Source organism: Seriola lalandi, unplaced genomic scaffold (assembly GCF_002814215.2).
Source record: "Seriola lalandi dorsalis isolate HSWRI2012SDOR001 ecotype SW California unplaced genomic scaffold, Sedor1 jcf7180002054901, whole genome shotgun sequence".
In the NCBI taxonomy this organism is placed as follows: domain Eukaryota; kingdom Metazoa; phylum Chordata; class Actinopteri; order Carangiformes; family Carangidae; genus Seriola; species Seriola lalandi.
In genome coordinates, this window is record NW_019525453.1 from 5,512,903 (window position 1) to 5,537,797 (window position 24,895).

A 24,895-nucleotide genomic window follows, 5' to 3' on the forward strand; every position below is an offset into this window, starting at 1 on the left:
TAACTCACCATCAGTTCTCCTCGGCCGACACAAAGAAGTAAATCCAACTCCTAAACACACTTTGTGTTTATGTGCATACTCCTGATGGCCTTTGTGTCCGTACACCCAACTCTACTTCTTCTCTTCTTCTTCTTCCCACTCCCCTGTGCACAGTTTACTTGTTTCCATAGTAACAGTGAGTGTGCTCTCCTTACATCGACTGGCCTTCACAGCCTGTCACACACAGGGGGGTGCTGCAAAGCAAACCACGGTGGAGTGCGGAGTGTGTACAGGCCTCAGTGGCTCTAATGATGACAAATGTAGTGCAGAAGGCCTGACACTGCAATTGCTATAGAGACCATCTGCCTCACACACTGATACTGCAAAAAATATGTTTCTCAGCTATACCTCTATGTAGATGATACTTATATATATTTAAGACACTGGAAATAAATGTTTTCGATGCGCTGATAACTTATATCAAAAGTGATCTACATGCACAAATACAGTGGCTCAACCTTGTAAATGTTAAGATATGTAATTCAAAACATTAAGTATATGTAACATGCATGTATTTAAACTTAACATTATCATTATGATTATGATCATTTTGATTAGTATTGTTATTATTATTATTGGTAGTATTAGTAGTTGGACCTGTATGTAATGGACCTGTTTAAATAGGCTCATGTAGGCGTTGGCTCTGGGTTTTTCTATGCAATAATGCGCCCATTGTAACAATTAAGTTAAACCCACTGCTGAAGGTCCACTAATAAAACATTTTGGCCTATTTATCTGAAACACTCCGTTCCACCAGTCAGAGAAGTTCTACATTCAAAAGCTGAAAGCCTGCTCGTGCTCGGTTGGGCGATCGCGCGCAATAAAGACAGAAAACCTGCTGTGAAGAAAGAGGGAAGAGCTGCGACAAGTTAAACACACAGAGACAGATCACAACCGGAAACCCGCCGATTAGGCCTTCAAAATAATATTGTAAAACCTGCCATGGTTAAAATACTTTGACATTCAGATAGCATTTAACGTGTGTTTTTGCTGAATACCATCATATATCATATAACATTTCACATAGTTGCCATTCTATTTAATGTTTAGCTACTATATTTCAAACCTATCACTGGAAGTATTCTGAATGTCACAAAAATACAACACATGCATCTGCAAAATGTACCAAAGTAAATGTACTGGTTTTGTAGAAAATTGGCTCCTGTGAAAGATATATTATTGTATATTATATTATAAGATTGTTAATACCCATGCATCATTAAGTATAACATAAGTATTATTCTATTGTTGTAGCTGGTTGATGTGGAGTAAATTTTAAACAACATTTTATACTGGTAGACAGTTTATCTATATAATGCACTGTAAGGTGATCAAATGTTTTTACTTAATAAAGTTGATCCGTAAAAAGAACTACTAACTATAAGTGATGAATGAATATAAAGGAATGAAAAGTAAAATATTTTCTTCTTAAGTTTAGTGGAGTAGATATATAAAGTAGCATAAATAAGTTACTTTCCACAACTGCTACCATTTTTTTAATATATATTCACAATTCTAAAATTGTTGGTTGAAAATAAATAAATATAAATAAATCCTGACCTTAATTTCTGTGAGAAAGGTGGGAATACAGAACAAAATAAAACTACCTCACTTCATTTGTATGTGACACAGTAACTGTAAAACACAGTAATGCTTTTTGTGCTGGGGTTCGTTTCGTTTGTTTCTTTAATATTTTTCTCGATAAAATTTGATGTTCTTTATATCCCTGCATATTTTAAGCATGGACTGAGAAGTTTCATTTTGTTGAAGAGGCTTTTAATTTGACAGTTTTGATTGGAAGCCATTTTTAGAATCTCACTGGCTTGACGTTGGACAGAGAGGAGGGAGAAAGGGGGAGGAGGACAGGGGAGGAGGACAGGGGGAGAGGAGAGGAGGGTACTGGTAGAGGGACATTCACTCATTGTTACCAAGTAGAAGACCGGCGGAGACCCCGTTGCTACACGTGAATTTTCGGCACAACAGTCAGGTAAAGTTGCCGTTAATTTAACCAGTTTTTCCTACGTTTATAACCGGTGCGTTTCTAACGAAAAAGCAGCTCCGTTGCCGCCCGGCTGTGTGCGGTGAGCTGTAACACCGGTACACAGGAGGCTACGTTACATATGCCACGGTTAGTATCAGTTAGGATGAAGTAACCGTCATCTTTTGTCTACGCTGCGTTGCTTGACATTTCTATCGCTTTAACCCAACATTTTTTCTACTGTGAGTCAGTTACAGTGGACAGAGACACACTAAAGACCGTGACGAGCCTCCCGGTAACGTTAGTTAGATACACTCTCATTTATGAGGAGCAATTAATTTATGAATGCCCAGCTAGGAGCTATAGGAGGAGCCCGTTAGTAGTGGCGCACAGGTAGGCTAACTGACGCACTTATATCGCCTTAAGAATGAACAACCTTAAAAATACACCTGGGCTTGTTTGACATTTGTGTTAACTACACACAAGTGTACAAGAAAGTATTATATGTTGATGTTCTGCGTGTCACTGCATTGAAATGTATTGGGTTGTTATGGGTGTGTACTGGCATGTAAATGATATGAATAATGATAAATTTAAAAAACCTGTTTCTCAACTGTAGTTACTCTACAGATTACACTACTACAGTCCTACTACAGTTACAACAATAACAGAAATAATAACACAAATTGAAACAAGTCTCTTCAACAAGCTGCAACAAAAAGCTGAAAATATATGTTTAAATATGGTAATGATTTGAATCTTTCCACTGTACTTGATCATTTTTTCTGTCATTTTTATTTTAGCTCTGACTGTGATATATTGCTGTTAATTAATGTTGCTAATTCATCCACATAACCCAACCCACAGTTAGTGACCTAAAAAACAATTACCAACCCTCTTGAAACAGTCTTTTGTGTTTTCCCAATGCAGCCTGTAATTTGTCAAATTTTCCTGTAAAACGAAGCTAATTTTTGGTTTGCCTTTTTGAAAAATATATTACAGATATAGCAAAAACTACTAATTTTGAGCTTATAGCATTTGAAGAAATGTATATATTTTAAATTTTTGCGGTTTTATTTTTCAGGTTTTAGACTGAACATCATTTCAATCAGTGGTTGTCATCAATATTTCTCGGAAACATCATCGCTGTCCTTGGAGGCAGGAGAGGGAGGAGTGTGAGCCATTTGGTCACAGTGAGGCATCTTAAAGGACCACAGCATCTCTCAGGTGATGGAGGTTTTATGACACACTCCTGCCGGAATCGCCACAGTGATGGATGCAGCCAGCTTCAATCATGGCCGTGATGGATTGTGCTGCCCAATCCAGACTACCTCTCTGTGATCTGAAGAGGAGGAAGAGACTACTAGACGGTCCTTAAGCCTTGTGATTTACTCTTCCTGGTGAATGAGCCAGATGCTAACGGGGCTCACCCCATCGTCCTAACCAGCCGTCCCCTGGATCATTCTTCTCCCCTTCTGCACGGATCAGTCATGGATCTCCTGTGGGTGCTGTCGGTGTCCATGCTGACCGTGTGTGTTGCCATCCCCATGGATGCGGCGGCAGGGAGCCACAGCCTGTTCACCTGTGAGCCCATCACCCTGCGCATGTGTCAGGGGCTGCCCTACAACTCCACCTTCATGCCCAACATACTGAACCATTACGACCAGCAAACCGCAGCTCTCGCCATGGAGGTACAGTACACTGCTGACATGTGCATATGTAACAAGCTTTATTCAGACATCAGGTTATTTGTCAGATTGTGAGGGGCAGTGCAGATATTTGCTGATAATTTGTGCTGATAATCAGTACTGAATTTTAAGGAAGAGAAATCTGTTATAGACACTTAAGGGTTTGAAAACCTTTTGAAAAATGATTAGACCACAGGGAAACATGGGCACATGAATTTGTTTGAGGTGTATTAGCAGCTTTGTGATCCACCCCACCTATTCAGCAGATACATTGCAATTTTATTATACTAATATACAAAAAAACGGTTTGATTTAAAATTTACAATTTATTGAAAGGAAAATAAAATATAAAATATATTTGCAAGGGTTTTGACCTAGTGATGGACCTAGTGAACACTTACTAAAACTAACTAAAAAAAAAAAAAAGGATTTTAACCTATTTGTATGTATTATTTGTTACCTCTTCTACTATTCTTTGCATTGAGGCCACAAATGGGTAATGACCCATATTAAATGGGCTTCTACTGTCTAAGGTAATTTGTTAAATTCCTTTTAATAAAATTTGAGCTATTTAATTTTTTTTTAATATCTATTACATCGCCTCTTCCTTTCTATTTTGTGCGGTTTTCATATTATTGCCTACCAGGACCAAAATTGTAGTGTGTTATTCAAAAGCTGTTGTAATTCCTCCAAAAACCTGAAAAACAAATTGGGATAATAAGGTTTATATGTGAAATACCGTATATTTTTTCCTCTGTTACCTTTTCTCATGAATTGTTCTCTCCAGTTCTCTCTCCACTTTGTCCCTGTTGCTGACCTTCTCTGAGCTTCTGGCTCTTCTAGAGTTGAAACAATTATGTCTTTTAGTTAATAGACAAAAAATGAATTTGCAACAATTTTGATAATCCATAAATGGCTTTTCAAGTAAAAATGCCAAATCAGGAACCTTGAATTGAACATGACTAACAGATATTTGATATGTACAAATATCTGGTGTATATTCATTTTAGCCTACTACCGCTTAAATTGATGGAACTGTGTTACTTGCACCTGAACAAAGTAGTAGTTTTAACTACAATAAATCATATCTTAGTTCATATGTAAAATATAAATATCACCATTGTTTTTAAAAGTCATTCAAATTTTATTCAAAGGTGTCAGTCAGTCTACAACGTTTGCAATTGCAAATCTCAGTACAGTTAGTGATAATGGCCATTCCAGACAGGTACTTAGTGTGTTACCTTCAATCAGACTGAGACAAGCATTTGAAACAATTCATGTAAAAAACATGTTTATTTGTTAAGATGTAGGATGCTCACGCAGCCCAGATATATGTTGTTCTGTGCAAGTCTGTCATAGCAATAGAGCCACAAGAGCCACATGTATTGGAAGTATGGCAGGTTGAAATAAACTAGATTTTTCCTTTTTAAAATGATGTATTATCTTCTCTTCCACTTCTCTCTCTCTCTCTCTCTCTCTCTCTCTCTGTCTCTCTCTCTCTCTTTTTAAGTTGACCTTTTTCTTTTCTTTTTCCCTCTCCCTTCTACCTCCTTTCTGTGTCTGACCTTTACTGTTTGTTTTTTCCCTGGTCCCTTCACTCCTTTTCTCTATTGTAATGTTGTTGTGGCTGTACACAAGTAAAATAGACATCTGCAGACACACTCATATGCTGTTTATATTACACAGGTCAAGACAGGGGTTTGTGAATGTGATTAGTGATTGTGATTGTGAAGTAATTAGTCTTCCTCACATGTTGAATAAGTGGTTCAGTGTGTCTGCTGTGCTGCCTGCCCCATGGTCATCAGCAGCCTAGATAGCTATCACCACGGCTAACTGGGTATGTGCTGAGAGTTGGTAATATCAAAGTGCTAGCCTACTTTAATTTGGCTCTGCTAGCTCCGGGGACTGGGAGTGTATTACCAAAACATTAAGCAGAAAATTAAGTTTTAATATTTGTCCCTGGGGGCCACTAGAACAGTACATTATTAAACTCCTCTGATTTAACAGGGCGTGTTGTCCTAAAACGGTGTCTGGCCGCACATCTGGCGTGTTGACGGGCAGAGCGATTTATCACAACGTGTAGTGACTCTACGCATCAGTTGTTGTGCACCAAACCCATTTTACATAACAGGCTTTGAAACAGTTTGTCAACTCAGTCTGGGAGGGAGGATACCAAACTTTGTTTCAGTTTGTTTCATCTGATGGATTAAAGCACAGATTGCAGTGTTTAGTCCATGTTTTATTGTTTCCACTTCTTAGATAATCTATAGATTATCAGCCACAGCGTCTAACTGTTGTAGCTGTTTTATCCTCTCTGAAATGTCGAGTTAGGCATTTAAACACAATCATGGAGCAGATGCATCACCTCGTTAAGTTAATCCCATCCTTTATGTAGGCTGATCTCTCTGGAAGCTCAATCTATCGAGCAATTACTGGCCAGACTGCGCCAAAACATTAGATTGAATGCTCTGTTGGCTGAACTATCTGCCTGTCTGTGTGCGCATATCAATCCTTCCGTCTATATTTATCTCCGTTTATCCATCCTCAGCATCAGGCTCCCATTGGCTCCTGTTCCCTCTATTACTTTTACCCTTTGACCGCGCCCCGCCCTGCCATGGCACAGCGAGGATGTTGATGTGTGGAGCCCTGCCGACCATCTGTGCCTTCTCCACTGTGCAGTGCTCAGCATTGAGTACACATTGAGTGAGAGAGAGATGGAGAATGGGAGGAGCTGTTTGGCACGAAAATCCAGGGTTATGTAACCTCTGAACATGCCCTGCCCGACTGGGAGCATGCAGCATCACATCAAAATCGCACCACACCACAGCTGCACTCACATTTGAAAACACCCTCCACCTCTCCTTTCTTTCTGTCTGCTCATACTCGCACTGTGTTCTTTTTTGTCACTGCTGAAATATTCCCTCTCATCGCCTGGGTTTACTCACTCTGCCATGTCTGTTTAAGATCTCATAGTGTGATTTTTGATGGATATTAATATGCAGATCCAATTGGTGTATGTGGTTTCAACCAAGCTGTCATTAACCCAGTGCAGTGTTGTTTTGAGGCCAGGTTCGCTTTTCACACCTCATCACAATGTGTGGGTTGCAGTGAACAGAGAGAAGCACTTCTGCTTTAGACGGTGTTCACTTTGATTGGTCATGGATCCACAATTAAGTCTCTTTTAGTGCTCAGAAATGCTCGTTGGAAAACACATGGACACCAAATAGGTTCCAAATAACGCAGACTGCGCCTCTGTTTGGCTCTTGTTTTCCAGATAACTTGCCCTAGATCCAGTTCATGGGAGAATTCAAAGCCTATAAGATGTTGAGGGCAGCCAAATGAGAATTGACAGTTGATTTTAAAGGGAATTATCTCCGCTGAATAGCCATGATAATAATGATGAATGCCCTGCACCGTGGAGAACCAGGGAGTTGGACGAGAACCAACGCCTGCCGTTCTTGCAGTTTTTGTCTAAACCCCCCTGAAGCGGTGTCTCTCTGGATTTCTTTCTTCATGTCTTGCTTTTCAAGGTTTTTTCAAGGTTTTTTTTCTTTTGGGGAAAGTGGACAGAATTTATATCATATTGTCGTAAACTTTCACATTTTCTTTGTCTTCTGAGATAAAAACTTCTAAACCTACTGTCTAGTGATTGTAAACTTTGTAATCTTTTTGTCTAAGTTTGGCCTTAGTGCCGTAACAGATGACTGGTGAATCAGAAATGTGCACATTAACAGGGATAAAAAAAAAAAAAAACAGCTTTGTTTTAGGTTTTGCACTGATACATTTTCTGTGGCTGTCTGAGCAGTAGACACCACAAACAAGGTGATTTATAAAAACAGGATTTTCTGTTTCGGTGCTCATCCTCGCTTAGTCAGTCATCGCTGACCGTAGAATGACCTCACAGCTGAAGTGGGACAGCGGCCCCGGGGCTGGGAATCGGCTATTTCTGTGCCACAATGATACTGTGCCACACTCATAAGATAAGTGGGAGCGTAGCAGATTTGACTGGCATTATAAAAAGAAAAAAAAGAAAAGGCTAAAATCCCCTTCTTTAGAGATGGATGCACAGTGTAGCTACTGGATGAGTGTATGGCAGCGTCCTCGTCTTTGGATTCGTCTTAATATTTCTAAAACTACTGTCTACTGATGTTAACATTACTGTTTTTCATCTGGTTCAGGTTCGCTGTTTGTGTAATAACAGATTTTTGGTGATTGAGAAATGTTCTGCAAACCACATTATCCTTACAGATTTACTGGATTTACAAAGAACTAAATATTTAAATAATAAATACATTTTGAAAGAATCATTGCAGCAAAAAAATATTAATTGTAAATGTAATAATTGCAGATGACTGTTACAGAGTGTAGAAACTGTTTCTTTAGTATTGAACCGAAACACACCATTATAAATATCTTGCAATAGCCAAAACATTCCAGATGTGGAACAGAACATTGACTCCTTTTTTCATTTGGTATGCGTCTCGGATGTTTTGCAGGGAAAAAAAAAGGAAAGACTTGGCTGATGGAGGTGGTTTTCAGAAAGGTCAGAGTCATGTGACTGTCATGGTAAAGGAAATGAGAGCAAGGATTGCTTGATTGTTTCTTCAAGGACAGATAGGAGAAACCGGGTCAATGCCAACTGAAGATGTAAATTCAATTAGATTTGATAAGAGGGTGTGTTTACAGGAAGTCAGAGCCAAGGCAGCAAATCATTTTTAATGGCTGCAAGATAAAAAAAGTCACATGAACGTTGTCCAGGGGAAATTCAGAGAGAGGTCTTAGTGACTATTATGGGAATCAAAGATTATGACTAGGTTACTCTGCCTGTTTCTTGCTCATCTTGATTTCAGCTTATCACGTTATTTGTCACGCTTTGTTTTGTGTGAACGGTGTGCAGTGACACAAACACTAATCAATAGTCTGCTCAGTCCCACTTCCACTCATTTCCTCCTTCTTTCAGGTCGTTAACTCAACCTCTAGTCTCAGGTTTACAGATAAACTGTGTCATGTTACATCTGCTGTTTGGAATAACCTAGATCCTAGACCCATGCTGTGTGAATGGATTTGTAAAGGAGAGGTGTGTGTGTGTGTGTGTGTGTGTGTGTGTGTGTGTGTGTGTGTGTGTGTGTGTGTGTGTTTCTCGAAAATCCTGATAAAGCTGTGTGCTGCAAGTCTGTTAAAACTAGCTGCAGTGAACTAAAAAGTGCAACATTTAACTTGCTTATTGTGTTGGTTAGTAAAGATGTATCCCAGCTAAGCACACACACTCACACACACTCATGCAGACACAACATGGTCTGATAAATCCTACCCAGCGTGACCCAGGCTATAAAAGAGCCTGTTGTTTTATTTAATGTCCAACACCGTGTTTATTGGCTGAGGAGTGAATGAGGAGCACATCCAGAGAGCAAGTCGCTGGTCCACAACAACCTTGCTCTGTCTGTCTGTGTGTGTGTGTGTGTGTGTGTGTGTGTTTGTGTGTATGTGTATGTGTGTGGACATTACACACTGTCAGAGCACAAGGTTTTTCAAACACTTTCTTAGCGATGAATGACACGGCTGACTCTGTCGACCCATCCCTCCTCTCTCTCTCTCTCTCTCTCTCCTCCACCCTTTCAACCCCCTCCCTCACCCATCTCTTTTGTCCTCCCCCTCCCCCTACGCAGGGCTCACCCGTTGCCCAGGAAACAGTCCCAATTGTGCTGTTAACAAAGGGAGCAGAGGCTTTCTTGCCTCCCGGGAGGTGGTCCCCTCCGCCCCGCACCCTGACCTCCTCGAACCCTGCTCTCCTCCCTCTTCCTCCTCCTCCTCCTCCTCCCTGGTGATGCATCACTCGTCGCCATGGCGCTGAGCTGGGAAATTTGGAGAATTGGAATGGCAGCAGAGTAGGATAAAGGGGGGAGAGAGGGAGAGTAAATGCAGGAGGGAAAGGGGCTGAGGGAGGAAAGGGGGATGATGGGAAGTGAGGTGACTGGGAGGTGTTTATAAGAGAACAGATCAACACAGACCAGTTGGCCATGGTGGGCTTCTTTGTCAGCGATTCATCAGTCACAGCATCTTAACAGCGGACTCAGAGCTTTTATTAAAAACTAATTATTTTAGAGTTAGGAAAGTACATAGAGCCACATTTGGATGCACTTCATAGGACTGGGCCATATTAATAATTAATATCATGACAGTCTTGATGCTGGGTAATCTTAAAACTGCATGGAGGTGAAACTAAGGTCATGGCTGTGGCCTAGTTCTTCAAAGATTAGAGGTTTTTGCTTAACAGAAATGTGCAGAAATATGCAAATTCACAAATGTACGTTCACCACATTGAATTGCATGTATAATCACTTGAAATAATATTCCATACTTTTTTTTCCTCATTTCCTCATTTGTGAAAGATTTCAGTAATTAGTTTATTCACTAAACTCCAAACAGTGGTTTTGAGTCTCTGCTTTTTGTCATTTAATCACAGGTGATAGTTTCAGGATCCTAGTATTGCGTTGGCTCATTGTCACACTGTCATTAGTTACCGGGACACTTGAATAGAACAGAGCCATTGTTAATGTCATTTGTAACACCTGTGCTTCTCCTGCTGTGACAAAGCAAAATGTCTGCTGAGAAAAAATAGAAATAGAATTAAAATAGAAAAAAACATAAATCGTTGGATATTCAACAAACTTGATCAAATTACCAACATTTTTGATCTTTTAGTGACTTATATGGCAAAACAAACCAGCACTTACAGCTACATTTACCCCCCTGAGTGGAATGTTTGTTGGCCTTCTTTTGCAGCCCCAGAATCCACTGCTTCTCTAACTGGCATGTCAGACTGTGTGTGAGCCTGCTATTTCCAGAGTGGCATATTATTCCACATTTTCAGAGATCAAAAATCCCCTAACAAACTCCCATGAATACGTAATGACTGTAGCAGCAGGATCGAAGCTGAAATTACATTAGCATACCGCCCCCCCCCCAGGCCCCGCACCATTCGACAGAGTTGTGTATTACACGCTTGATTCTCCTTACACGCCTGGCTCTGGAGTGGAAAGCGCCATGACAAACCCCTGGCCATTCATCGGACCAGTGGTTCACCAGCTGTTTCTAGTGTGGCCATTAACATGGCGTCCCTGTAGAGAGTGCAGAGCCTCCGCAGGGCCTCAAGATGTTGGTGTTTGAAATTGTTTGGGCTGCTGACGTTGTGGGTAAAGCAGCAACCAGCCATATGACCCATCCAGCACTAGTTCAGTCCTGCCCACACTGGCTCCCATGATGGGTTGACTGTCATAAAATGGCTGAATGGAGATACTGAAGAGATGGAGGAGGGTTGGGAGAAGGATGGATGGATAATGGAGGAGTATATAAATAGAAAAATGGAAAGTATGATGAATAGGAAGAGGCATGAATATGAAGTGAAGCTGAGCTTTTTTTCCCCCCGTAGTAGAATCACTTCTTGTAGCCTATATATTTATTCAACCATTTCCTGTGGCAGCTCAGTTTGTAGTCCAGTACAGTGCAGTACATTGTGTTCTATGGAGCATATCAGTAGCCTGTGGGAATCAAAACGGAGTAGAAGAGCAAAGATGCAAGCTCACTTTAGCTGCATTAGATCATGTTTGAGTGGTTAACCCACGCTGACAGAGCACTACAGATGAAGTCATAGATGTCACAGGAATATACGCTGGCAACAGTTCACAAACGGAGTCACAGCGAGGATGATCAGTACAGTAGCACCTTTTTCACACTGCTGGCAGGGTGGAGTGAACTACAGGATTGTGTGCTTTTGTGTTACTTCTCCAGAGACTGTCTAACAACATACTCCAGTTTCCTTTCTCTCTGTTTCTTTGACCTTGTTCTGCGTGACTGTATCTGTAATGTGATAGTCTGAAGGTATTTTATTTAAAAAGGTGTCATTATTGTGAATGGTGTCTTTATAAAAGTTGTATCAAGTGCTGCAGAGTGTGTGAATTCACAGCATCCCACCGGTGTCTGTCTGTGTTAATGAAGTTTGCGTAAGTGCTCAAGTGTGTTCTTGGTCTGTTTGGCTGTGGTGACTCTGCTTATGCTGTTAGGAGGTTTTTTTTTGTGTTCCACTATGCACCACTATGCTTTCATGAAGTTTGTATGGGTTTTGTAAACTATTCTTTTACATCATGGTATCTTGGTAAATGACTGATGGATCATTATATGGATTATTTTATGATTAGTTGATTGACAGAAAATTAATCAGGATTTTTAAAAATAATAATTGATTCATCTTTTGTCATTTTTTTAAGCAGAAAAGCCAAAACTCTGTTTCCATCTCCTCAAATGTGAATATTTGCCACTTTCCTTTATTTTCTATATTAAACTGAACAGCTTCGGGTTTTGGAATGTTTAAGATCAATGTAAAGAATATCTGTTACCAGCAACCCTAATAAAACTGGAGGTAGTCACTACTGGCAGCTACAGAGGGAAAATTGTTTTGTGAGTTATTGTAAAAAAGAAAAATAGCTACTTTTTCCCCTTTTAAATTTTGACATTTGGGGTAAATGTGAAATCCAGTGATAAGAAAAATCACTCAAAGGTCAGACTGTGTTGTTGCAGGGAAGGCTGTCTATACAGTTGGAAGACATTAAACAGTACAGTGTGATTGATGGTGTCCATCTGCGGTAATAGACCCAGCTCAAGGTGGATCACTCTCATAGCAGTTGTTTTTATGCTTCACAGATAATTGTGGCTCAGAGCGTGCTCATGTCATTGTGTCATCTTACAGTGGTGCCCAGTGAAACGTGATGACTCCATTTGTAGAGAAATTACACGATCGAATAGTTGATTAATCTCAGTTATGACAGGCGTGTAAGTCAGCAAAATTGATCCCCTCCACATTAGATAGCGATATGAATACTTGTGGTGGTTTCTAAGTGTAATCATAAATCCTTGTCAACACCCACCCATCCCTGATCCCTCACAGTGGACGTGACTAACCAGTCTGAGCACCTCCTGTCTGTGTCACGATCACTTTCTGTCTCTTCCACGGCAGCTGAACATCCTCCTGCCAGAAAAAAAGTGATATGAACAAGGCAATGACAAAAGCTGCATGGATGTGGGTGCTTTGTGCTTTGAGGGCCAAGCCTAACACCCATTATAATCCTTTTTACATAAAGACATCACATGTGGGTGGCAAGCGAACATGCTGTCAGGAGAAGGATATGTACCGATGTTGTAGACATATGGTGGGGACATCTTGCAATTGTCTGTTCAAATCTGATTAAAGTTAAGGAAGCAAATAATGAAGATCAGATCAGCGCTAAAATAATTTATTTCTGTATTCTTAGCCAGATGCTGCATTTTTATTTTCATTTTTAAGGCTGCTCCAATTTTCGTTTCATGTTTCTTTTTTTTTTCTTGAGATTTCTTGGGATGTGACTCAGATGTGTTTTATTTTTTCATGCTTACATTTGGGGCAGGAAAGAAAAAACACTCAGTGATCTGTGTAGACTCAGCCTTATATGTTTCTGTATAAACTACAATGTGAAGCCCAGCTGCTCCCCCTTTGACTCTGTCAGTGTAGCAGCTTTTGAATGTGGCAAAATGGCCTCATTAGTTCAACAAAAGCTTTCTTTAAGTGTCATGAAACATATATACAGAGGACTAAGTTTATTGGGCCAGAATTTAGGGATTCCGCCAGTATACTTTCTCCAATAAACATCAGTTAAAAGTGTAAATGTCCTTCTCTCCATTTACTTTACACTGAAGAAGTTAATGTTGAACATTTTTAAACCACACTGACCTTTCCTCTTTAATATCCACCCCTCTAACAAATACAGAGACAAATTGCCCCTGCCTGTCCTCTTCTCACCCCTCACCCCTCCCCTCCCCTCCCTTCCCTTCCCTTCCCCTCCCCCTCCCTGTCCCTGTCTGTCATACAGACCACTGTCTTTAAATTTTGGGGGAGGACGGGTAACGTTTGTCTGACTGACTTGGGTGTGGCTGGAGGCCTTTCTGTAACACACACACACACACACACACACACACACTCACACACTGACGCAGAGGTATATGCACATTCATGCATACAGAGACATATAACCATACACTCTTGGATACACGGATTTATATATATGCGTTCCCACACACACAGACACACACTCCCACTCTCCCTCAGCTATTTGCATATTAACAACGTGCCCCATAGATGCTTCCTGCACTCACACCGCCTCTTGGCTCAGTTTATATGTGTGGGACCATTATTGTGCTGGTGCGTGGGTGTGTTAGCATGTAAATAATATACTTCCGTTGGTACTTTGGCTTATGTGTGTGTGTGTGTGTGTGTGTGTGTGTGTGTGTGTGTGAGTGTATGCATGTTACTACAGTGTGTCAGTCAGTCACAGCGTGGTCCTCCCTGTAACACAAAGACCCTGTCAGCAGCAGAAGCAGCCGTGTGTGTGTGTGTGTGTGTGTGTGCGTGTGTGTGTGTGTGTGTGTGTGTGTGTGTGTGTTGGCCAGCTTGTAGTGCTCCTCCTATGTGGAGGTTGGAGGGAAGGAAGAGAGCGGAGATGGAGGGAGGGGGATCTGAAATTATTGGGGTGGAGGGGATTATTAGGAAAGGGGCCAGAGTTGTTTTTGTGGACTCATCTCCATAAACTGTCAGACGACATGCTCCACTGATCCCTTTGAGCTCCTCTTTGGCTCACATTGTGTTGGGCTGGAGTAACACTGTGTTCTTCCAAAACTGTTTCAAATAAAAAAAAGATGCATAATTCTGTGCTGCTGTTTGATGTGTTCATAGACTAAAATAGTGTCTCTGTGTCTTTCTCTCTGCCTCTGCCTGCAGCCGTTCCATCCCATGGTGAACCTGCAGTGCTCTCCGGAGCTCAGGATGTTCCTTTGCGCGCTCTACGCTCCGGTGTGTACAGAGTACGGGCGAATGACTCTGCCCTGTCGCCGCCTCTGTCTGCAGGCTAAGAGCGACTGCTACAAACTAATGGACATGTTTGGCGTCAGCTGGCCGGAGGAGATGGACTGCAACAGGTTGTTACAACAGTAATAATTCTTTTCCCCTGGATTTATTTTGGCAGGAACAACCCTGCTGCATTAGTAATTTAAGAAGATTTTCCTTTTTTGGGACGAGTAATAATACAGCATTAGATCAGCAAGCAAGTAAAAAAAAATTGATTTTCGAGACCACACAGCAGAAGAGGCTTAGAAGAATACCATGTTTCTATTGGTCATATGTGGTGGTGAGAAAAAAATCTAACTCATTAATCTGATCAGAATGAGTTGAGTCACACCAATAAAGTGCTGTATAACCTCTAAATAAAAATCTGTTTGTAGACATATAACTTGTTAGAACCAGTTAATCAATCAAATGGAACTTTTAACTTTTATGATATTGTTGGATTGTAGCTGAGAAGTGATCTGTGTTTTGTGTTTATGTGCTAATCAGAAGCTGGAGAGTGGAGCAGGGGCTGCCTTAAATACAGTGGAGTCCACAAGTCTGAGACCACATTCCCATAATGGGAAAGTGGTCTCAGACTTGTGGACTCCACTGTCCATTTATTTGGAACTTTCTTTTCCCAGAGAGGAAACTAGTTTTGTGGCCAGATAATTGATTCAGTCAGCCGCACATCAAACACATCACAGTGCACAGACACGTCCAACACAGTATTTCATCACTCAAAACAATTTTACCAAAAACAACATACCAGGCACGAGTTGTTACAAATGAAACCTGGAAGACAAACGGTGAATAAATGTGATTTGTAAAGTTTTTTTTGTCTTTAAAAAAAAAAAAAAAAAAAAAAAATTAAATATCCAGACAGAAAGAGAACAGGTAAAGATTTTACAAGATGTTTTTCCTCTTAACTCAATCCCAGGCAACTGATAACACAGAAATGCATACACTTTATGACCACACAACAATTAGCCAACAATTACTAAACCTGAAATGACAAACCAAGAAGGTTGTAAATTAAAACTGACTAATAATGTTACATAGAACAAAAGATATGAAAAAAAAATAAATGAAATAATTAATAAAAAATAAATAAAGAGATAAATAACAACAAAAAACAATAATCATGAAATTTCAGACCACATTTAGAAGTGAGGTTAAAAAAGTGCAACATTGCTGGTTCAAGTCTGGCTGGCAACAGTTTCATGTCATCCCCCATTTCTCTGTTCTCATTTACTTTCTGCTTTTTATACTATTTGTGTGTTTTTAATAATGACAAAAATACCAAAAGGCAACTTAAAAAACATGAATTCAGTTTCTTGACAACTCAATGATAATGTATCTTTGAATACAAAAAAAGTAAATGCTCATTAGAATGAGTAATATGTCTGAGACAAGTTTCAAGTCTTTGCAAGTTGAATTTCTCCTCCTTTCTTCTGCACTGATGTGACATGTAATCACCAGGTGCCTGGAAGGTACAAAATGGATTCATTAATCTAAAAAGCTACAGATCACTTTTGAAGCTCGTTGGCAGTAATATCATGCTGGCAGTGTGTGTAATCTGTTGTTAAAGGCTGAACAGCTGTAATTACCCTGAGGTCAACATCATCATCATCATCATCATCCTCCTCCTCTCCTCCCAGGTTCCCAGACTGTGATGAGTCCTACCCCCGTCCTGTAGACCTCCTGTCCAGCTCAGACACAACCGAATCCCCCATCTCCGTCCAGAGAGACTACGGCTTCTGGTGTCCTCGTGAACTCAAGATCGACCCTGAGCTCGGCTACTCTTTCATGGGGGTTCGGGACTGTTCGCCCCCTTGTCCTAACATGTATTTCACACGAGAGGAGCTGATGTTCGCCCGCTACTTCATTGGAGTGGTGTCCATCGTCTGCTTGTCTGCCACTCTTTTCACCTTCCTGACTTTTCTCATCGACGTGTCACGATTCCGCTACCCAGAGCGCCCGATCATATTTTACGCCGTGTGCTACATGATGGTGTCCCTGGTGTTCTTCTTGGGGTTTCTGTTGGAGGACAAAGTTTCCTGTAATGCAGCAAGTCCTGGGAGGTTTAGGGCTTCAACGGTGACTCAAGGCTCCCATAATAAGGTCAGAAAGTCTGTCCTGTTCTTTGTATTCTTGTCTGGTTTTCTACTGCCTACACACTGATGATAATCTTACATCTTGGTTTTGTTTTTTGTCTGTCCCAGGCCTGCACTCTCCTCTTCATGGTGCTGTATTTCTTCACCATGGCTGGCAGCGTCTGGTGGGTCATTCTGACCATCACCTGGTTCCTGGCTGCTGTTCCCAAGTGGGGCAGTGAGGCCATAGAGAAGAAGGCTCTCCTCTTCCATGCCTGTGCTTGGGGCGTCCCTGGTGTCCTCACCGTCACTCTGCTCGCCATGAACAAGATTGAGGGAGACAGTGTCAGTGGCGTTTGCTTTGTTGGACTCTACAACTTGACGGCACTGCGTTGGTTCCTGCTGGTCCCACTGGGACTGGACGTAGTGGTGAGAAAGAATATTATAGAGTAAACTATAGACACACTTTCCTCTCTACATTTTACTTTCTGAATAAACAGAATAATAACATGTTCACTAACAGAAACAAACTGTCAGTTCTGATGTTTAACCTCGTCCCTCACACATGTCATCGCAGGTTGGTGTGGCGTTGCTTCTGGCAGGCATAGCAGCATTAAACAGAGTCCGCATGGAAATCCCATTGGAGAAGGAGAACCAGGAGAAACTGGTCAAGTTCATGATTCGTATCGGTGTGTTCTCCGTGCTCTACCTGGTCCCCCTGCTGACCGTTCTGGCCTGCTACCTGTACGAGAACAGCTACAGAGCTATCTGGGAGACGACCTGGGTGCAGGAGAGGTGTAGAGACTACCACATCCCCTGCCCCTACCAGGTGATATATCTGACTGATATTATTAAAGGAGCAGAGCATTGTATTTTAACATAAATCATGTTGCGGTATTCCTTAAAGTGCTTTCCTTCTAAGTTGAACATCTACAGTATATTGATAGTTTCATTGTTACAGGATGATAATGGCTAAGCTTGCCTGCCTGCATATTCCGTCATCTGGTGGTGTTATCATATCTTACCCTCTTGTTGTGCTTTTAATTATTGCAACGCTAAATCTTGATGATGCTGTATGTAAGAGTAATATCCTATAATCCAGAAAACCCAGATGAATGATTATTTATTTCAGAAACCAGGTACTGATGGTAGCTGAGATACTGAAGCATTCATTCATTGACAGTTTTCAAGTTTTCACAGATGTTCTTCTTCATTAAATGTACAACTGGGACGTTTGCAAAGAAGCTAGAAAACGGAGCAGGAGGTAACAGCTGGAGAGAGCTGATAACTGCCAGATGTGTTTGCATACAGAGACATTACAGAGCAGATACTCAGTGAGACTGTGTGTCCCAAATATGACCAGATACTGTGTGAATGTAAACACAGTCATTTTCCAACATAAGCCATGGTACACGCACAAGCACAAGCACACGCACACGCACACACTCACTCGTTGTCTTCAGTAGCCGAGTTGCTTCACAGAGCTGCGGTAGCCTCCAGCATCAGTACACATGCTGCAGCTCATCTCATAGAGCTGTTAATAATTCAAACAGCTCTCTTTATCTGTTGTTCTCTGCTCCTTGCAGCCAGGTATCACCTCCCATGTGAGCCGCTGCCTTTGCACATCCGCTGTTACCCCTCCATGTTCAAAGTGGATCTTGATTGTGGTAGAGCAGAGTAAAGGAGGGTTGTAGGTGTGCAGTGATGCAGACTGTTTATGTGTTGTTTTGACAAGTCCAGTATTCTGTAGCAGAAGTGTTCATTATTGAATTGCCTCTGGTATTTTCTGACTTAATCTGGATCTCTGCCACTGCAGCACTTTGACTTAACTGTTAATGTTTGAACTAGTTGTGAAATGGCTGATTAATTGATTTATCTTCATTTCTTTGCAGCACTAGACACAGTTGAACTAATTTTACCTGTAGAAATGACCTCAGTCGTTACCAACCTGATATTTGCCTGTGTTGTGTAGTACAGAGCTGCAGCTGTGGGAAGAAACGCAAGAGCACTGGACTAAGATCAGATGCATTGTGCTGCAGAGTCCTGCTCTTAATCTGTCACGTAAACACTGCATTGTGTAAGAGCAGTGCAATAATCCAGTGTGTTTCTACGGGGAGAGGACAGGGTCGTTAAGGTCAAGCTGCCCCACATCATAGTTCCAGCAGATCTGAACACACTCTGCATGTTGTGCACAGCTGAGCTCTGTTCTGCTAGACATGATACAGCAGTGCACTTTAGAGAGCACAATCACATCAAGATTCAGCTTCCCATCCCATCCCCAACCTTACTGTGTTCATGAAAGCTCACATTTGTATTCACACACACATAAAGTCCATAACATGCATCAATAGATAGCTTAGACTCAAAGTGCCTTACTATATTTATCTTAAAAGCCATCCCTGAGGCTCAGACCTCTCCTCTGATGAACAGATCCTGAGTGATGCACCCTTCCCCACACACACACACACACACACACACACACACACACACACACACACACACACACACACACACACACACAGGTTGATGACTGACACAAACCTCATGAGATTGGTCCAGAAGGCTGTGTTTTCACTCCTACAACTAATTTTAGGCATAGCTGCATAAACCACATCCAACTGTTTGGGCCTGTGAATCTGATCCTGCAGCTGGAAGCTGCTGCGTCGATGTGGTCGCTGACATACAGTCTGTAATAAGGACGTTGGCTGCAGTCATCCAGCCTCTTATCTCTATGCTATAATGAGTGTATCTGTGGATGGCTGAGCCTTGGGGCTCTCTGCCTGGCCCACTCATAATGAGGCCATCATGACTACATCTGTGTGTGATTGCATGAGTGAACGTGTGTGTGTGTGTGTGTGTGTGTGTGTGTGTGTGTGTGTGTGTGTGTGTGTGTGTGTGTGTGTGTGTGTGTGTGTGTGTGTGTGTGTGTGTGTGTGTGTGTGTGTGAGAGAGAGAGAGAGAGGGAGAGAGTAGGAGACTGGGTCTCTGCATGCCAGCTGAAATGTTGTTGCTATGGCAGAGAGAAGCAGTGTAGTGAGACTGTGACTGAAAAATCTGAATCTGTTTGAATTTATGATTATGGTTTTGAAACAATATTCATTCATATTTATGCATTCTTTAAAATATATTTTAAGCTATTAAGTATTTAAGATATTTTTAACTGTAATTTGCCTTAACCTTAGTCTTACATTGCCTGTATATAGAATGAAATCACATTCAGTATTTTTTGGGGAGAACACCCTGACTAATATCAGCACAAAATACCAAATATATATATTTATGAATATCAGTCATCAGAAACCTCCCCTGCAGTGATTGAATGATTGCGTGAGAGAGAAGTGATAGGAAATGCAGGACAGAGATGGAAGATATTTTTCACACAAATAAACAGTAACACAGAGGCTACAAGTCGAGTCAGAGATGGATGACTGTGTTGGCTGCTGCGTTGTTTATGCCTCCAGCGGCTCATCTGTTGTCAGTGATGATGTGTGAAGAGTTAACGCTGGGAATGGATCAACACACTGTCAGCAGGCGGGAACCTTTAGTAGTTCATACGCGCTGATGTTTACACACAGGAACTGCAGTACAGCTATCACACTGTTTGGTTTGTATTTCTATATCTAGTTTTGGTCGGTAACGCACCTGTGGTAATGTGTGTATAATGCTGCATACTCTTACTTTGACATTAGCAAATATAAGATCTGAAATTTGAAATAGGAAGAAGAAGAAGTCATTGACAACCACTGCAAGTCACACACAACACACACACACACACACACACACACACACACACACACACACACACACACACACACACACACACCTTCAGGGCTTATGTGGGTGTATTAGCTGCAAAGTCTCTCTTATTCTGTCTCTACCTCCAGCTCTTCCTCCCACATCAACCAAACCTACCCACACTGATGTTTCTGGTTTTAGTGATGTCCCAATCGACACAACCAATAACTACATCTTCTGTGTGTGTGTGTGTGTGTGTGTGTGTGTGTGTGTGTGTCCTGTAGGTGGAGAGCACCAGTCGTCCTGACCTGGTCTTGTTCCTCATCAAGTACCTGATGATGCTGATCGTAGGAATCCCCTCAGTGTTCTGGGTGGGCAGTAAGAAGACCTGCTTCGAGTGGGCCAGCTTCTTCCACGGCAAGAGACGCAAAGAGTACGTACTCTAAACAGGATGTGTTGAGTTGTCAGGATGATCACACTGCAGGTTTGTCCGGCTGCACACTCCCCTGACTCAGCTTCATAGGAATTGGTTTAATTATATGACGCTAAATATTTTAGTAACAAACTATCTTTAAAACATCCTTAAAAGGTTTGTTACATAAGTTTTGTCCCAGTATTTTTAACTCAAGCAGAATTCAAAGCGTTTCATCTCTTTATGGTGATAATTAGATTTAAAAAAAAGTCCAGTGGATTTTTAGTCTCAGAGCTTATTCTTATGTACCAGCTCTGCGCAGGCTGCAGGCTCAGATACTGCTGGGAATGACACTTCTGTTTTAAACAGCCTACAGCAACATAAAATGACAATAACATGATAAATGCATTATGTAGACAGATTATTGTATGTAGTTACAGCTACTGTTCTGTCATTAACAACTTGATGTTAACATACAAGTGAAGGAGACTACACAATAACATGTTTAACATTTTACTATACTGTTACACTCCCCGTGAGTCCAGGGGTTGGGGAAAGATAACAGCAAATGAAATAGTAAACTGGGCCAAACAGAACAGATACAGGGAAACAGATTTGGCAAATGATAAGGAATTTTTAATCAAGTATAACAGAAAACCAACAGCGGAACAATCTCTGGGTGACAAAACTTATAAACAAAGACGAACCAAAATGAACACTAAACTGGATTAATTTAGCTCTCCAAGATGACAGACAGTTCAGCTGCTGTCGAATGGCTCTCTGGTGCTGGACAAGCCTCTGCACTCCACCTTCATGCTCCAGCTCCTGATTGGGATCAAGGATCAGCTGTGCTGGAATACCTGTATGAGAAAAGGGGAGGGCAGACCAGCACATACACACACCACCACTGACTTAATATACTATATGATGTTTTTTGCCTTATTATAATGATGATTTTTGTCATTTTTATGCCTTACTGTACTATGACCTATGACTGAAATATCAAAGTCTTGGCCAAATCAAAATTTTTTTAGGGCCCCATAAAGGCTCTGTTTGAGCCGGACAGAGGAATCTGAGCCCAGAGTCTGTGACTGGACTCTGATTTAGACTGAGGTCTGAGTGTAGTGGTACTCTGGTGTGTGTAAGTGTGTGTAAGTGTGTGTAAATGTGTGTGGCTTGTTGGTGAACACAGGCCCTTCTCTGCACTCACTCCCCTCCCCTCCAAACTCAGAGCATTAACCCCCTCTCCCACTGCCTGCTCCACACACTCCTCCATCCTCTTCTACCACGCCCACCACCCCACTACCTTCCCCCTCTCCCTCCCCACCCTCCTGCGTCTCTCCCTGCCCTCCCTCCCTACACTCCCCTTCTCCTCCTCCTCCACCCCCTCCTTCCCCTGCTGCAGTGGGATGGTCAACGAGAGCCGACAGGTGCTCCAGGAGCCCGACTTCGCCCAGCTGCTGTTCAGGGACCCCAACACGCCCATCGTGAGGAAGTCGCGGGGCACGTCCACCCAGGGGACCTCCACCCACGCCTCCTCCACCCACCTGGCCATGCTGGATGAACCACCCAGCGGTAGCACCAGCCGGGCCGGCTCGGTTCGCAGTGCACGCTCCAAGATGAGTAGTTACCACGGCAGCCTGCACCGCTCCAGAGACGGCAGGTGAGATTTCAGCTTCACACGTTTTAATAACTCCACAGAAAGTCTCACTCCTGAAGCTGATGGTTGTTCCTCTCCATCTCAGATACACAGCCTCCAGTTTCCGCGCCACAGATGACCGACTGCCCTACGGCAGCATGCCTCGCCTCAACGACCAATCACAGTCCAGGCACTGCAGCACCAATCGCCTGGACAGCCTATCACGGCACGGCTCCACCCAGCGTCTGGAGAGCCAGTCGCGGCACAGCAGCATCAGGGACCTGAGCAGCGCCACCCAAGCTGTTCTCGGTGTCCCTGGAAACGGGATCCACAGAGTCCTGGAGGAGGACGCAGCGACAGCCTGAACTGTGATCCCCTCCTCTCCTGGAGACTCGTGAAGAGGATGACTTTCTGTCCTTTTCTTGAAGGATGAAGAATGTGCGAGGATCCAGATGAAGTTTAGCTGGACAAGGGCTACATCAGCCAGAGTGAGGACGAAGCGTGGACTGATGCCTTAACATGTTCTCTCAGCTTTACCTGAACCTCCAGCTGATCCCAAAAACTGAAGGTCAGATGATTTGTGTCCAGTTTACAAAACCACAAGAGAATTTGTGGTACTGATGCTGACAAAGCTTCAGTGCTGGACATGAACTGAGCCAGTAAAGAACAAAATGTGACACTGACAGACTGCACTGGATGGTTTCTACTTGTACTCGTTTGTATAAAGGACTGTGAACAGGATTTGAACAATGGACATGACGAGCCTTCTCTTCTAGTCGGTGCTTTTAGCACTGACGAAGGCGGAAGCAGGGTATTTTTTTTAAAGATTTACCTTTTTTTAGATTTTACTTTTTACCTTTTTTGCACCTCTTCAGCTTCTGACGTCACAATTATTTTTTCAGTTTCATGTCTAAAATTCTGGGAACTTAAACCTGCTAAACTTCTATTTATAAAGGCAAATGTTTTCACACCTGAATTGAAACTCCACATGAAAGGCAACACATTAGCTAGACGTTTAGGGAACCAACAACTGAGTGTGGATTTTTGCCTTAAAATTTCCTCTCAGCTTTACCTGACCCACTGGCTGATCCCAAAAACTTCAAAATGATTTCAGTCGAGTTAATGATGGCTAGTCTGATGGTGATGTCTGGATCTCTCTCTTATTTTAAAAAGTGTTTTTAATATTGAGGTACTTCATTGCACCTATGGAACAATGTATGTAACGTTAAGAGGAAAAATGTCTGAAATCTGTGGGTTGCCATTTTGAATGAAAGGGCTGAAATACAGGAAAAAAGCTGAATCCAAACTCCTGCCTTACGACTGTGTGTTCAGACGGAACCAGAGGTGAATTTTACACGTGTGATTGTTTACGGACGACAGATGCAAATTCACCCAGTGTCAAATTTAGGTGAAGACACAAGTTGAAAATGTTTTGACTTGAACCAAAACTTGTGCGTGTATCCCGGTCCTCTATGAAACTATGACATAAATGTGAAGAGAAGGAGAGAGACTGGATGGAGAGAACAGTTTTTAGTGAGTTCAGTCTGAGCTGAACACAGACACAGACACACACCCGGTCGTTGCTTGTGACAAACTTCCGTCTCCATTTCACTCGTTTCTGTCTGAACACACCTCTAATGTTTGAATAGATAGAGCCCTTAAATTAGTCAAATTCTAAATAGGTGATCCTGCTAAAATGTGTCCTTACTTGTATAGTTACTGTAAATGTTAGAACAACATTTCCTCTAGTGGCAAAACTTGTGTATAGATGTAAAAACTGAACTTTTGTTGTTCATTTGTAATAAAGTTTTTTTAAAGAACGGACAAAAGGCATGTTTCTGGCAGAAGAAATGACCACACTGACACAAACTGGGTGTGTATTTGTAACAGCCCTCCGCTTTATTGAAATACATCGGAGTCAGGTTAATATAATGAGTTCTCCACATAAGTGTGGCAGCCAGTTCCATACATTATTTTTTGTTTTGACCTTACACCTTAAATATTTTTTTTTGTGCAAAAAAGAATCTACATCACCTGTAGTGGGTTATCCTCAGTAAAACGCCCAAACCGTTCAAAAAGGAGCAAGTCCAAGTAAAACAACAAACCGAAAACAAAAATGATTACATCTATAACATGCAAAACTGTACAAATTATTACAAAGCAATCCTAGAAAAAAAAAAAACAAAGTGTAATATGATATGAAAGAGCAAAATAATATAGAAGGTACTGTGGATAAGACCTCACTGAAATGCAAAGGCGTTTGATTTTTTTTTTAGGTTTTCTTCCTCTTGTTACCACTGTGGCACCTCAGCCATCAAATCACCTGTCACCCTTCACCCCTGATACATTTCATCATTTTCTATCTTCTAGTCCTCACCACCCGTTCTTCCTGCTGTCTCCAC

The 24,895-nt window shown here is 41.8% G+C and overlaps 1 protein-coding gene across 1 annotated transcript; it reads left to right on the plus strand.

Moving 5' to 3' along the window:
- The first annotated feature begins 1,922 nt into the window (after window positions 1-1,922).
- Window positions 1,923-24,653, plus strand: fzd3a (frizzled class receptor 3a). Its single transcript, XM_023430102.2, has 9 exons — window positions 1,923-2,026; window positions 3,102-3,708; window positions 14,510-14,706; window positions 16,273-16,735; window positions 16,837-17,136; window positions 17,285-17,536; window positions 20,727-20,875; window positions 22,260-22,517; window positions 22,600-24,653. The coding sequence occupies exons 2-9, from the start codon at window positions 3,508-3,510 to the stop codon at window positions 22,856-22,858; spliced, it is 2,079 nt and encodes a 692-aa protein (XP_023285870.1). The 5' UTR covers window positions 1,923-2,026; window positions 3,102-3,507; the 3' UTR covers window positions 22,859-24,653.
- The last annotated feature ends 242 nt before the right edge of the window (window positions 24,654-24,895 follow it).